The sequence below is a fragment of the Haemorhous mexicanus genome, chromosome 6 (genome assembly GCF_027477595.1).
Source record: "Haemorhous mexicanus isolate bHaeMex1 chromosome 6, bHaeMex1.pri, whole genome shotgun sequence".
Taxonomy (NCBI): domain Eukaryota; kingdom Metazoa; phylum Chordata; class Aves; order Passeriformes; family Fringillidae; genus Haemorhous; species Haemorhous mexicanus.
In genome coordinates, this window is record NC_082346.1 from 14,705,499 (window position 1) to 14,718,400 (window position 12,902).

Consider the following 12,902-nt stretch of genomic DNA (forward strand, 5'->3'; position numbering starts at 1 on the left):
AGAAATACTCTGAGGTTTTAAGTGTACTTTTTGGGCATGCCCACTCTGTGATTTTATATATATATATATTGTATCAACAGGACCGACGCTACCCCCACCACCGCAAACAGTTGCTCAATGAGATTAGGAGTCCTTCAGCGGCGCTAATTAGTGCTGACGCAAGCAGGGATTTCTCCAAGCCCTCGGGGCTGCTGCCTGGAGGTGAGGATGCTCCCGCGTCTGCAGGTGCTGCCCTGCCACAGGGTCGCACATTAATGTCCCTGCCCTGCTGCTTCGATAAAAAAGTTCCTCCCTTTGTCCTGCCGAGGGGCTGCCCGGGTTCAAACGGGGTTCTGCAGGTGAGGAGGAGGTGGGAGGAGAGCAAGGACAGGGGAGATTTGGTCCCCTAAGCACCATTGTAAGGGAATTTTTCAGAATGCCGCTGTCTCATGATGTGAGACACCCACTGCCTCTAGCTGGGGACAGTGCCAGGGTGACATTTGGGGACACCAGTAGACTAGTGCAGCCCAGCCTGCATGGCAGCTCCAGAGGGACTCAGGCTGGCTTGAACAAAACATGGCAGTTCTCATTTAGCAGCCAGACAGGTTCTACGACAGCTCCAGGAAAACCTCCAGGAAAACCAGTTCCAAACCCTTTCACACATGGACAGTGCACTCCCCTGCAGAACAAACACCTGGACCTTGCTTAGGAGGAGATTTGGGCCCACAGACACAGGAACAGCACTGCAGAGCCTGCATCCCCACAGGAGCTCTGCTGCCTTACAAGAAGCATGAGATGCCTGTGAAAAAAGCACTACAAAATTTTAAAATTAAAGATGACAGCAGCACGAAAGGCTTGTGGAGCAGCTTGTTAAAATGAGGAGAAGCAGCAATGGGACAAGCAGTGGTGACTCCAGGACACCCAGCATCCCTGCTGGGGACTCCATAAGCCAGTGCCTTGGATGACATAATGCTGAATGCAGGGAACTCAGGAAGGAGGAACATGCCTGTCTGCTTTTCCACTTTCCCTCACATTACCCTGGCAAAGTAAAGCTTATGAAAGTTGGGCTTAACAATTTTGCCTGAAAAGAGAGTATTTACATCCTTAAGAGCATCTGGCATAATTCTTTATTTCATCTTCCTTTCAAAGGATAATGCAGCTTCTAAAAATTCCTTCCAAGAGCCTTTATGATTTTATGCTGTTTCTGATACAATAAACAACTTCATTCGTCAGGCTCCAGGCATTTTGCAAAGAAGCCAGCATGACAATTTACATCTTGCAGAGAGGAACCTGAAGCAGCACAGCTTTCCTAGCAGCAACCAAGACAGCCTGGGAGACACCCACACTGGCCCTGCAGCCTCCACACTGCAATGCCCCCATTCCTACACAGCCACAGGTTGGCCCAGCCCTCTGGTAATCTTCTGCCTGGAAGAGTTTAGAAACCTGACCGTGCCATGCATGGTGGTTTTAAAGTCCCAGTATTCACAAGTGTAAGAAACTAGCAATGCATTCTTGAGAGCTCAACTTCTTCCTTCTTTTTAAGAGTGAGAAAATACTGTATTTACTATATATAAATAAATATATATATATATGAGATGATATGATGTGTATGCTATACTTGCTCTATAGAAAATACTATAATTACTAAAGCAGAGGAAGTCCACAGCAGCGTGGGTGCTGATCTGTATTTTTTTAGCAGGCTCAGTCTCCCTCATGGACCATATTGCTGAAAGGACAGCATGATGGTTTCATCCATCTGTACAGTGTGAACTGCTAAGGCAATCTCTTAGTAATTCATTAGCTCTTTTCATCCTCTTCTCTGAAATATATCCGGATTTCCCACATGTACAGAAGTGGTGGGACATAAAACATAAGACTGTGCCAATGGATGAGTACAGTGGCCTTCTGTCAGGTATTGCTTTGTTAATCAATACAAATAAAAAGCTGAAATATAAAAATTGCTCTGACAATTTGGAGTTTCCCTTGTGTTAAAGAAGACATAAAGCAGCTCTGTACAATGATGCTCCAACTCACCACATTCACCTCCTCTGGGACACCAGCAGCCTCCCAGTGTTTCCCTCAAGGCTGCAGCAGCTTGTGTCAGCCCTGAAGCCCCTCAGGAGCCAGCTGGCAGTGCCACTCTTTGGGAAATTCCAGTCCCCATCTGCTGGGGATTTTTATATTGCATTCATCCCTCTGGACTGGCATCCTCCAATCTATGAAAGAAGTTCTGAGCTTCACAAACCAAAATTCAGGTCCAACAAAACAACAATAGCTGGGGTTTTTTTTCCAATTTTTGCTGCAGGAGCAATGGCATCAGCCCCGGGTGTTGTTATAGGTGTTTTAAATCCCTGTTCTGCACTACATGTGTTGTTCCCATTCCTGTTCCTCCTTGGTTCCTGCTGGCTCCAGCATTCAGAAGGAAACTGTTGATGCCTCATTTGGTTGTGTCCTCAAACACACACTGACATTCCCAGATTTCTGCAGCTACCACAGACAGTGGCTAAGTAGCCAGCCAGGCAGCCCTGTCCTGAGTAAGGACTGACACTGACTGGCTTCTAATACAGAGATTTTAAACCATAGGATGGTCTGGGTTGGAAGGGAAATCAAAGAGCATCTCATTCCAATCCCCTGCCATAGGCAGTGACACCTCCCACTAGAGCAGGCTGCTCAAGGCCAGCCTGGCTTTGAACACTTCCAGGGAAGAGGCATCCACAGCTTCTCTGGGCAACCTGTTCTAGTGCCTCAACACCCTCACAGTAAAGAATTATGCCTTCTTCCATAAGGCATTTTGCTAAAGAAGGAATTCAGTACCAGGAGCATTGAAAAAAAGCTCCTCAGGCTTTATAAATCAGAATTGGGAAGGGAGGTTGGGGGGGACAGAAATAGCAAAACAAATAAAAAGTCAATCAATTCACTCTTTTAAAAATTAATTTTGAAAGCTTACAAAATAGATGATTATTGTTTAAATGTCATGAGAAATTTGGATTACTTTAGGTAAACAGAACATGAAAATATCAAAAAGTGAGTTTGAAATCCAGACACATACCCACATGCATCGGGCTGTCCCCTCTACTGGAAAGTGGGAACTTTGTCACCTCAGTGTAGTGGCACAAGCTAAAAATGAGGTGGTGACCACATTTGAAAGGGCAAAAAACACTGTCATTTTCAGTAGAGCAGGCAAAAAAGCATCAGCAAATCTCCCTGCAGCCGTCAACCCTTTCACTTCTCAGGTTTGTGAAAAACAGTGACAGATTTCACCCTGGAACACAACAGTTATGCTTGCCAGGCTTTTAATGTTGTTCTGAAATTAATAATGTAATTGCCAGATATGGGGGAAATGTCACTTGATGCTGCTCAGGCTGAGAGGAGTTTTGAATTACAAAATCCTTCACTAGACCATAAAACCACAGTAGAGGTCTGCTCTTGTACAGGGCATTATTTCAGAGTATCCATGTATGGATATTAAAGTAGCAGAATCTTCTGGCAGGTGATCAGTTGGAAACCAAACTGCAAAAGCCTTGAAATGTATTTATTCCTCATCCATAGGCAGCAGCCCATAATTAAAGACCAACGCCCCTTGTCCTTCTGCACACAAGGTACAATATCTATTTCATGGTTCACTTAAAACATCTGAGCCTGAGCTGCAAGACTTCACCATTTGTCTTCTTGACATCCCACTCAACAATCAACTCCTCTGAAATGGGAAGCAGCATTTCACACATTCTAAAATATAACAGAGGTATTTGATTAACCCCCTAAAACACATCAGCTGCACAAGCCACTGCTCCTGTTTCTGGATCTCTGATGAGCTGGAGCCAGCAATGCAAGCCTGGCATGCTCTGGGCAGCCACCATGGTCCATTGCAAACTTCTGGCATGTAAAAGCACACCCTGACCCCCAGGTAAGTCACAGAGCTCTGCTGGAGTTCTAAGCTGCTTTTTAAAAAAGTCTGATTTTAAAAAGGTCTTTTCCTTTGTCCTTGTAAAATTCCATAAGCTGCCCTTGACCTGTTCCTCCAGCAGCCCCATGCCCAAGTTCACCGGCTGGCTCTCCCTACCATGGTGTCACTTGCCAACATGTTAAGAGTGCACTGAGTTGGCTCCTTCAGGTCACTGCCAAAATGTTCAGGATGCCAGGTGAGACCCCTGCAGCCTTTCCCGTGTCACCAGGAAAAGATCTGCCTGGTACACACTGAGGACCACCACTCCCTCTGAGCCCAGTCCATCAGTCAGTGCTTTACCCAGCCCTCAACACCCTGAACCTTGATTTCAAAATAGGGTGGGAAGCAGTGTTGAAAGGATTGCTGAGCTGAGGTAAAAGCATACCCTGCTCTCCCCTCATCCACAGATTCAGTCACTTCATCACAGAGGGCAATCCTGGTGGTCAGGTGTGACTGACTCCAGTAAATTCATACATTTATACAGACCATTCCCACCCACTTCTTTTATGTGCCCAGAAAGGTGTTCCAGGAGGACTCATTGCATGACTTTCCACACAGAGAAGCAAGGATGACTCCCTGCATTTCCCTACATTGTTTCCCAGGCATTGCTTGAAGAGGGGGGGCAACACTTGCTTTCCTCCAGCCATCAGGAATTTCCCTGGAATTTCCATTCAAGATGGTCATGAAAGATGTCCCAAGAGCCTTGTGAGGGCATCAGCAGGTTCTCTGTCCATCTTGGATGGGCTCCATCAGCTCCCTGTGCATTTGTATGGGTCAAGTCCTCCAAAATAACCCCTGCCTTGATCCTTACCCCACTGGTCTTGACTCTTCTCATTCTACCTCCTCACATAGACCTTGGAAATCAGCTTGGTCAAGAGGCAGTGGAGGCTCTGGATACTGTGTCTACTGTCACTAAATCACCTAGCAACAGCTCCCCATTTTCCTTGTCCAGGACCTAACTCCTGAAAGACAGAGGGGAATGGTCTGGAATATGTCACATTCAGTCCTAGCAATATGAAGATGTCAAAAAGGAGTTCCAAGGGATTGCCCTGGTGCTACAAGTGGGAAACAGGTGTGTATTTCCTATGTCCACTCCCCAGCCCTTCAAGGACATGCATTACGAGTAATACTGCTGGAAAGAAATCATCACAAAGCAGCTCCTGGCAGCAACAGAAGAGCCCAAACCTTAGAGCCTGGCAGTGACAGATGCCTTCCCAGATACCCTACAAACACAACAATATTTGGTTTCAGTAATCATCATGGATGCATTATTTAGCTGAACATGAAGTGTTTATACATAACTTTCTGACTGTAAATTGTACGTTGTTTATTGTTATTATTGTTACTAATGATACACAAGTATCACTCATTTTTGTTTTGTCTCTAATATTCCTGACACAGTTGGCAACTATAAAAGTTGTCAAACTCTGGAGAAGTTAATAATTTGTACAATGTTTTAATTAACACACACCTAATGTTTTAGACTTGCAAGCATCCTTCCTGCTTTTCAAATCGATTTCTTCAGATCCACTATTTACAAAACCACTGTTTTTCCCCAGCTACTGACCATCCAAATTTTACAAAATCCATGGAAAATAATTACTCTGAAATAGCCCTGACACACGGCCCCTTTTAATTACAGATCATCAGCTTTGCATTCCTACCCTGCCTGTTAAGAGCAGGCACTTGAACTCTGTACGGGATCCCGGGAGAGCAGCACTTCCCAGCTGCACGCAGGGCTGCCCCTGGTGCCATCTCGTGGTGGTCTGTAGAGATCCCGGGGCATTCAGAGCAGTAATTGTGCTCTACTGCTCCTCTGTTCAGCTTAACTGATGTGAAAACTGGCTTTAGCATACCCTCAATCCACGCTTTGCACTAAGAGATAGGGAATGATGAGGTTTAATCACTGTCTCTACTTGCATTTTTGGTGTTTGCACATTGCTTGCTAATTTCTCCCTCTACAATGTCAGAAGTATTTTTTAAAAATGTAGTAATTTAAAAAGTGCTAAGGTCACTATAAATAAGTAAGAGTCTCTCAAAACCCTAATAACTGAAGTCTTAAATTCTAGAATAGCAAGCAAGAAACAGCAAAGTCTAGAACAGAAAGCAAGCCCAGCACATATTCACAATGTTGTCCCTGAGTAGTAAGTTTTCCTTGTGGTTTAATCCCTTGCCTTTTCCACATCTGTGGTGTCTCAATTAGAGCTTTTTCTCTTCCCTGCTAAAGGCTACTCTAACTACCCCCTATCCTTATTTCTGCACCTGACCTGTTGCATGCAATTGTTCCCATGGTCAGAGATCTACGAGGATATTTAAGGATCAAGAATTTTCCAAAGTTTTCTGGCCTTCCAACATGTGTACACAACATTAGGATTAAGATTTCTACTTACAACCATGCAAAACCTGGAATTCACAAAGCCTGGAATTTTAACTTGACTTTACAACAGACCCAAGTAAGAAGGCAGAAAAAGCCACACTTACAAAGTGATGAACAGTGCATTTGCCATCCAGGATGCCCTGAGCAAGAGCCCATTTTGACAATTTCAACCCTTTATGTTTTGGCAGGCTGCTGCCCTGCTGTGGACAGTACAGTAATGAAGGAAGCATTCCCATGCCCCTCTATTGGTTGTTTTCCTAAATTCTGTTTGAGTGTTTCTTTTATCATGGTTTTGGTATGTGAGGGTAACCGACATCAAAATCTATACCTAAATCAAATGCAAATGCATTCTGTTCAGCCTGACCCTTTCCCAGCCATGAACTTCTAAAGAATAAGTGCAGATAATTTTTGGCAGTGCTGGGCTTGTGGTGACTGACTTCAAAAGCCTCCTGTTTGGAGTAAGTTCATCAAGGTCTTGTAACAAGATGTGGCAAGGCCAGTCAGTGACTACACACCCCCACGGGTGAACTCGTGTCACATAAATGATGTCAGAAGAACCTTAGCCAATATTTTTGTTATAATCCAGACTTGAACTTTATCAATGATGACTAACCACAAGGCCATGCATTAAAGTCAGAGTTTTCCTTGGCATTAGTGGGAGTTAACACCTTCCAATGTATTTTGTTTTATTAACCCTTTCACAACAGCTCATCTCATGCTCCCATGCATAAAAAGGCTTTTGCCCATGAGCACAACAACCCCACTCCTTGTCCAGTGGAGCAGCAGGTTCAGCAGTGTGAGAGGCCAGAAAGAGGTGTTATTTGTGCTTTGAAACACAGATCCAGACCCTACCCTGGGCTCTAGGAAGAGCAGGAGATCATTTCTGGGTACATTTTAAGCTCTCTAGATTCCTGAACTGCAAGTTTAATAAATTTATGGATGCAGCCTTGAACTGAAGTAACTACAAACAGAAGTGACAAATGTTAAAGCATTTCTTCTGCCAGGAAAAGTTCTAAGAATCTCTCTTGGACTGTCAGCTAAACTCTATCCTACAGTAAGGTGGCAATGCTGTAAATTCTCAACCAACCCAAGGCCTGTGGATCAGGGCTACTACTTTTTAAGACTGACAAGGTGCCTATTATATTGTTTCAAGCACCACACCAGGGCCAGAAGCATCATTTTTTCACCATTACTTTCAGCTACAACAATTAGAAAAGCAAATCATTGAAATACCTTCAGCTGTTTTGAACTCACAACCATCTAGATCACCACTACAGACCAAAAATCCCTAAAACCTTTCTGAATATTTACTTCATGTCTGAAGAGTAGGATCCAAATGCCTAAATTTAACATCTCTTTAAAGTGCCACAGTCCAGGAAAGAGATGATAATATCACACAGAGATTTCTCTGCACATTCTCTCCAACAGAAGCCTTAAAAAACCCATATCTTAGTTAATAAAGCCTTGCACAGCAGCTGCTGGTGGTGCCAGGGTTGTTTATTTTGTTTGTAAGGGTCACCATGTTTCCAACAGGTGGCTTAGCAGGTGTAGGTTCTTTAGCATCAACCTCTTCAAAGTTATCCATCTCTCCAGGTGGAGTACCCACCTTCTCTATCAGCTATGAGAAGCTGCACGTTAAAAAAACCTTATTTTTGTAATACTCCACTATTTAAAGCCATTCTACCATGAGTGAAAGGTTAAAAAATAAAGGAAAAAAGTTATAAAATCTAAAGATATGCTCACTGAACAAGTTCAGCCTCAGCACACATGCTGTAATCTGTTGTCTTAACTCATTCTAAAGCCACATATTCAGTGATTTACCTCCAGAGAGCTTTACATAGTTAAGAAAACACGTGGTGTTTGCTACAGGCTGTAATTTCTTACATTTGACTTGAAAAATGCAATGCATCTCCCAAATGTGTTTCCACTGTAACTCCTTGTTTGAATCTTCCCCACACTCCTCCTAAGTAGCCTTTCATCAACCCATAAATCCACCAGGGAGGGGAAGCTACCCACTCTCTCAAAACTGCATTACACAAGCTAATCTAAATTACATTAAAAACCAAAAATTCCTCTGCAATGCCTGGCAGGAGCTTGAATCCAAGGTTTAATGCCTTGCTGCTGTAAAGTACCTGGAACTTGTTTCAGGCCTGTTTTCTCAGGAGACACTTCCAGATTTATGGCAGAGCACCTGACAGTGAGCACAGCCTGAAAACACAAGGATTGTTGATTGGACCACTGACTACACATTTCAAGCCAAAGCAAACATCAACTTTTGTCATCTGTCATGACTTAAGCTGAAGTGTTTCTTTAAAGTAAAGTTTCTTTACTTCCAAGCTTGAGGAAAATGCTGTTGCAGATGTGTGTTGCTCTTCCCCAGCCAGGTTCCATCACTCCCTTCTCCCCCCTACCTCCCCCCAAAAAATGCAGGTTTTGGAAGAGATTCAGAAAGAGGCAGTGTGTTTACCCCCCGAAAATGGTTAGATCATCTTTAATTCTAGCACCTGAAGTTATACAAGGGTTTGCTTAATAATCAAGTTTCAAAGAACTGTTGGACACATTCAGTTAAGGTGACAACTGTGCAATACCACTCAGTATTTCAATATCAGGGACCATACTCTTGAATTGTTTAAACACAATCCACAGAACTCAAAATTAAACAACCATCCACAGTTTAACTAAACAATCAGTTAAAAGTCTTACAGTTTAATAATTCACATAATGGTCAGTCTTTAGTAAGGGATACTGAAATTCATTAAAACACTAGATTTTACTCTACAGGTGTGCTGGGCAGGCACATAATTGGCCAGTCTTGGGTATAACCGGGAGAGTAAGGAGAAATTTACCACAGTTTGGCAAATCCCACAATTTTGTCAGTTAAAAGTGAACTGTGAGAATTAAATACTCATCTTTACATATACACAAGTTATGCTGTGAAAGCATATTTGCTTACAAACATATAAAAATACTTGTTAACTAGTTTGATAAGAAAATAATGTATAAAAGTATATAGCAAAAACATTTAATCATCTCTGACAATGGAAAGATCAAATTCGTTTTTATATCACATGAAACAAAAACAGCTACAATTTTAGTTTTCCTTAATCCCTTACCCAGAAATACAAAGGAAGACACAATTTATTTTCAAACATAATGTGAAATTTCTTAATAAGCTGAAAAAATGCCTCAATCCAGAATGAGCTCAGGTATTTGGCCATATCCTAATAGTAGTAGTAATCATCCTGTAGCTGTTCTGGATTCAAAAAATAAATACAGTAGAATGTTTTGGCCACCGAAATAAAACTGCAGCATAAATGAGAGATGAAAATCTTTGCTGACAATGAAATTCAGTGTAGGTTTCTTAAGGCTAGCTGAATACTCAAGTCTAATTTAACTGAGGGCAGAAACAAACAAACAAACAAAAGAAAGCCAATCCACCCCTTTTTTAAAAAGTATTCTCTATACTCCAATATAGGTCTCTGTAATAGCTAATGAAATGTCAGAAGTAAAAATAAATTAATTCACAAGAGACAACTTATGCATGACTTCAACACCTCGTCCTACACGGTTTTGTTTCATCTCCTTTGCGAATAAAACTCCACAAGGTGCAAGCTCTGAAGGGACAGAAGGAAGAAACTGTGGTTTTAGAGAAGCAGCCTTAGTGTTTTGGTTTGAAGTCTGCCCCAGGATGACCGAGTCTTCTTCAAAAACTATTCTGCCAGCTTCTTGGACTAAGGCTATTCTGGTGACCACTTTTAGGACATGCACATATAAGGCTAGACCAATACCAGAAGTGATGTAAAATGATGGAAAGAAAAATATGATCTGGCAGTTGATAGCTTGGTTCTTGGGATTCTCAGAAAATAACACAATGGCAGCCTTTCTTGTCTTTCTCTTTCCGTGTTGGCTCTGGTGAAGGAGGGCACTCTTGTTCCTGAAATTTCCTGGAAACAGGTATTTAAAATTAAATTCATAGAATAATTTTCAGGTAAATAAACACAACTACTGTATTCCACACATTCTTTTTATACTTTCATAGGGAATGCACTTCCTTTTTACATTTGAATTACTGATAAAGTAAGTGAGTTCAGTAGTTAAAGTAGGTTTTGAGTTCACCTTTTGGGGTTGTTTATATTTTTAAGAAACCAAATTTTTTACAGAAGGCCAGTCTCAGATGCAGTTTATCACAGTTACTGACTGGGTGACCAAAAAAATACAAAGATTAAGACGACAACATTCTCTTTCAAATATTAAATTCATGTAAGCATTTTTCCCAATGCACCTCAGTGTTTTATAATGGAGATCATTGGCTAAAGGTTAGAGGTAACAGCAGGCAGAATCCTCTCAGCAATTTCCCACTGCATTTCAACACCTTTGCTGCAGCTATCCATTAACACATGGACACGAATTATCTGGTCTCAATTACCATACCTTATAACTCTGACAAGTTCATGAAAAGCTTGGTCTACATTCAATCTGATTTTTGCTGAGGCTTCCATGTACATTACTTTAAGTTGCCGTGCCAGCTGCTGGCCTTCCTCTTGTGTCACCTGCAACAGACATCAGTCATTAAGCACAAGGGTTCTGCAAGCAGCTTTGTGCCAGTACACTCTGCATGTGCATGTGAAGGATCCAGCTCCCTCAAAAAATAATGGTTATTTGGGCACAGCACAGTTTTCACTTGCCCACAGCTGGGAAACAGACTTTTTTTAAAGGAAGTTTCTGCAATAGACAAAGACTGACTTTCCAAGAAATCCCCTTCACTCCAGGTGCCTCCAGTTCTGCATAAGACCAAGTTTTCCTTCCCAGGCAGACATTAGTCCCTTGCTCCTCCTCAAAGCAAGTGCTTTAGTCAGCATCTGCTGGGTTGCTAACAGAATTCTGAATATTATTACTAAAATCACTTTTGCATTGTCCCAGCTACATCTAAACAAAAAAAAAAAAAAAAAAATCAGACTACTATTGAAAAAAAACCTGCTGTTTAGCTTCTAAGTCTTTTAAAAAGTCATTAAAAAAAATCTATTAAAGACATAGCTATGTTTAAAACTGGCTGTGTTTTGCTTAGATTACCAGAGTTCTAAAAATCCATGAGGCCTTCAGGCAATCCAGAAATATTAAAGAGACCCTGGCTTCAAATGACTCCTTGAGACAGCAGTGGAAAAGGAGATGAACAGGAAACAGCAAGCATCATGAAAAGTTGGTAGAAAATTTAAAGTGATGAGGCAGAAGACAGGAAGCCAGTGGACCGTTCTAGGAAGGAGGAATAAGCCAGGCACAAGGCAAAAGCAAAGGAGACCACTGTGTATTTTTGGATGAGGTGGAAAGCAGTGAGGTCAGAGAACAGAGGCCACCCTGAGAGGTGTGAGGCTCCAAGGGGAAGGTCACCCCCAGGGCCAGGGAGGAAAGGGCAGCTTTCAGTGACAAAAGGAAGCACAACAGATCTTGCCAAGACAATGCCTAATGAAGAAATGTCAAAGATTACACTGCTTTCACAGAAAAAAACATTAAACCAGCACGCAGAGGACTGATACAAGAACAAAAATAAGGAGGGTTTATTTTTAAATTAGTTCTGAAAAGGAACTCCGAGTAGTCATTAGATAAAGCAGCTACACAGAAATGGAAATAGATGGGAATAGAAAAGTAGTGGCAGCATGACCACAGTGCATGGTCTGGAGGTACTTTTCAGCTTGCAAAATAGTTTCTTAACAGCTACACAGTGGTTTAAGAGCCTCCATGCGTGGCATCTCCACATGTTTGATTCCTCTGTCCTTAGCATCCCACTGGCACTATATCCATCCACCTCCTGCTGAAATCAGGGCTGCTCCCACTAAACCCTTCTGAAGCTCTACAAAATGCTCCCAGCACCCTGTGCCATTAGCTGAGCAATCCAGGATGCATCTGTTGATCTCAAACACTCACAGCAACTCTGCATTCATTTCAGTGTTATCATCACCAGCTGAAGCCAAAACAGAAACCCTCAGGACCAACTCAACCCGAAGATCAACCACTGGAGCTGCCTTTTTAACTGCAGGGCACATAAGGAGAACTGGAAGAACTGGAACTTCAGTCCTCTAGGGCTGTTTGAAAACTGAAAAATAATGAAGACTCCTGCTCGCCCCAGCAAGAACAATTCCACTTCAATCCTCCACTCTGACCTCAGATGCTGAAAAATTCCAATTGCAAAGCTTATAAAGGCTGCAGTTGGACAAATTTTTGTAGCTCTTTTCTGGCACTTCAATGACTGTACAATCCCCTAAAGTTTGTACCAGTACTTCCAGAACATTCTGTACATCTCTACCTCAGACTAGTAAGTTATAGATAAAACAGTTCTAGCAAAACTAACTCTTTTTACTTTTCTTCATCCCTGCATAGTTTATTGCAGGGCCAGAAAGTGAGAGGCTGAAGTTCAACAAAAATAAATATTTGGCAAGGAATGTATAATTCTGAGGAGAAGCTGAACTCAATCTTTAAACACATGTTTAAAGAATTTCTTCACTCTTGTAGCTAAAGCACTTTACAGGTACAAGTCAAACTAACACTGCAATGAAGTTAAGCTTCACTTCCACAACATCTGCATCTAAAACACTATAAATACACTCAAGT

At 42.1% G+C, this 12,902-nt stretch overlaps 1 protein-coding gene across 1 annotated transcript in view; it reads right to left on the reverse strand.

The window, feature by feature from the left end:
- Positions 1-8,761: 8,761 nt before the first annotated feature.
- The window catches only part of RRAS2 (RAS related 2), a 41,621-nt gene continuing 37,480 nt past the window's right edge, over positions 8,762-12,902 (reverse strand). Inside the window, exons 5-6 of the mRNA XM_059848919.1 lie at positions 10,731-10,849; positions 8,762-10,243 (exon numbers count right to left, since the gene is read on the reverse strand). Coding sequence (XP_059704902.1) covers positions 10,156-10,243; positions 10,731-10,849 — 207 coding nt within the window. The 3' untranslated portion in view covers positions 8,762-10,155. The remainder of the gene's footprint in view (positions 10,244-10,730; positions 10,850-12,902) is intronic.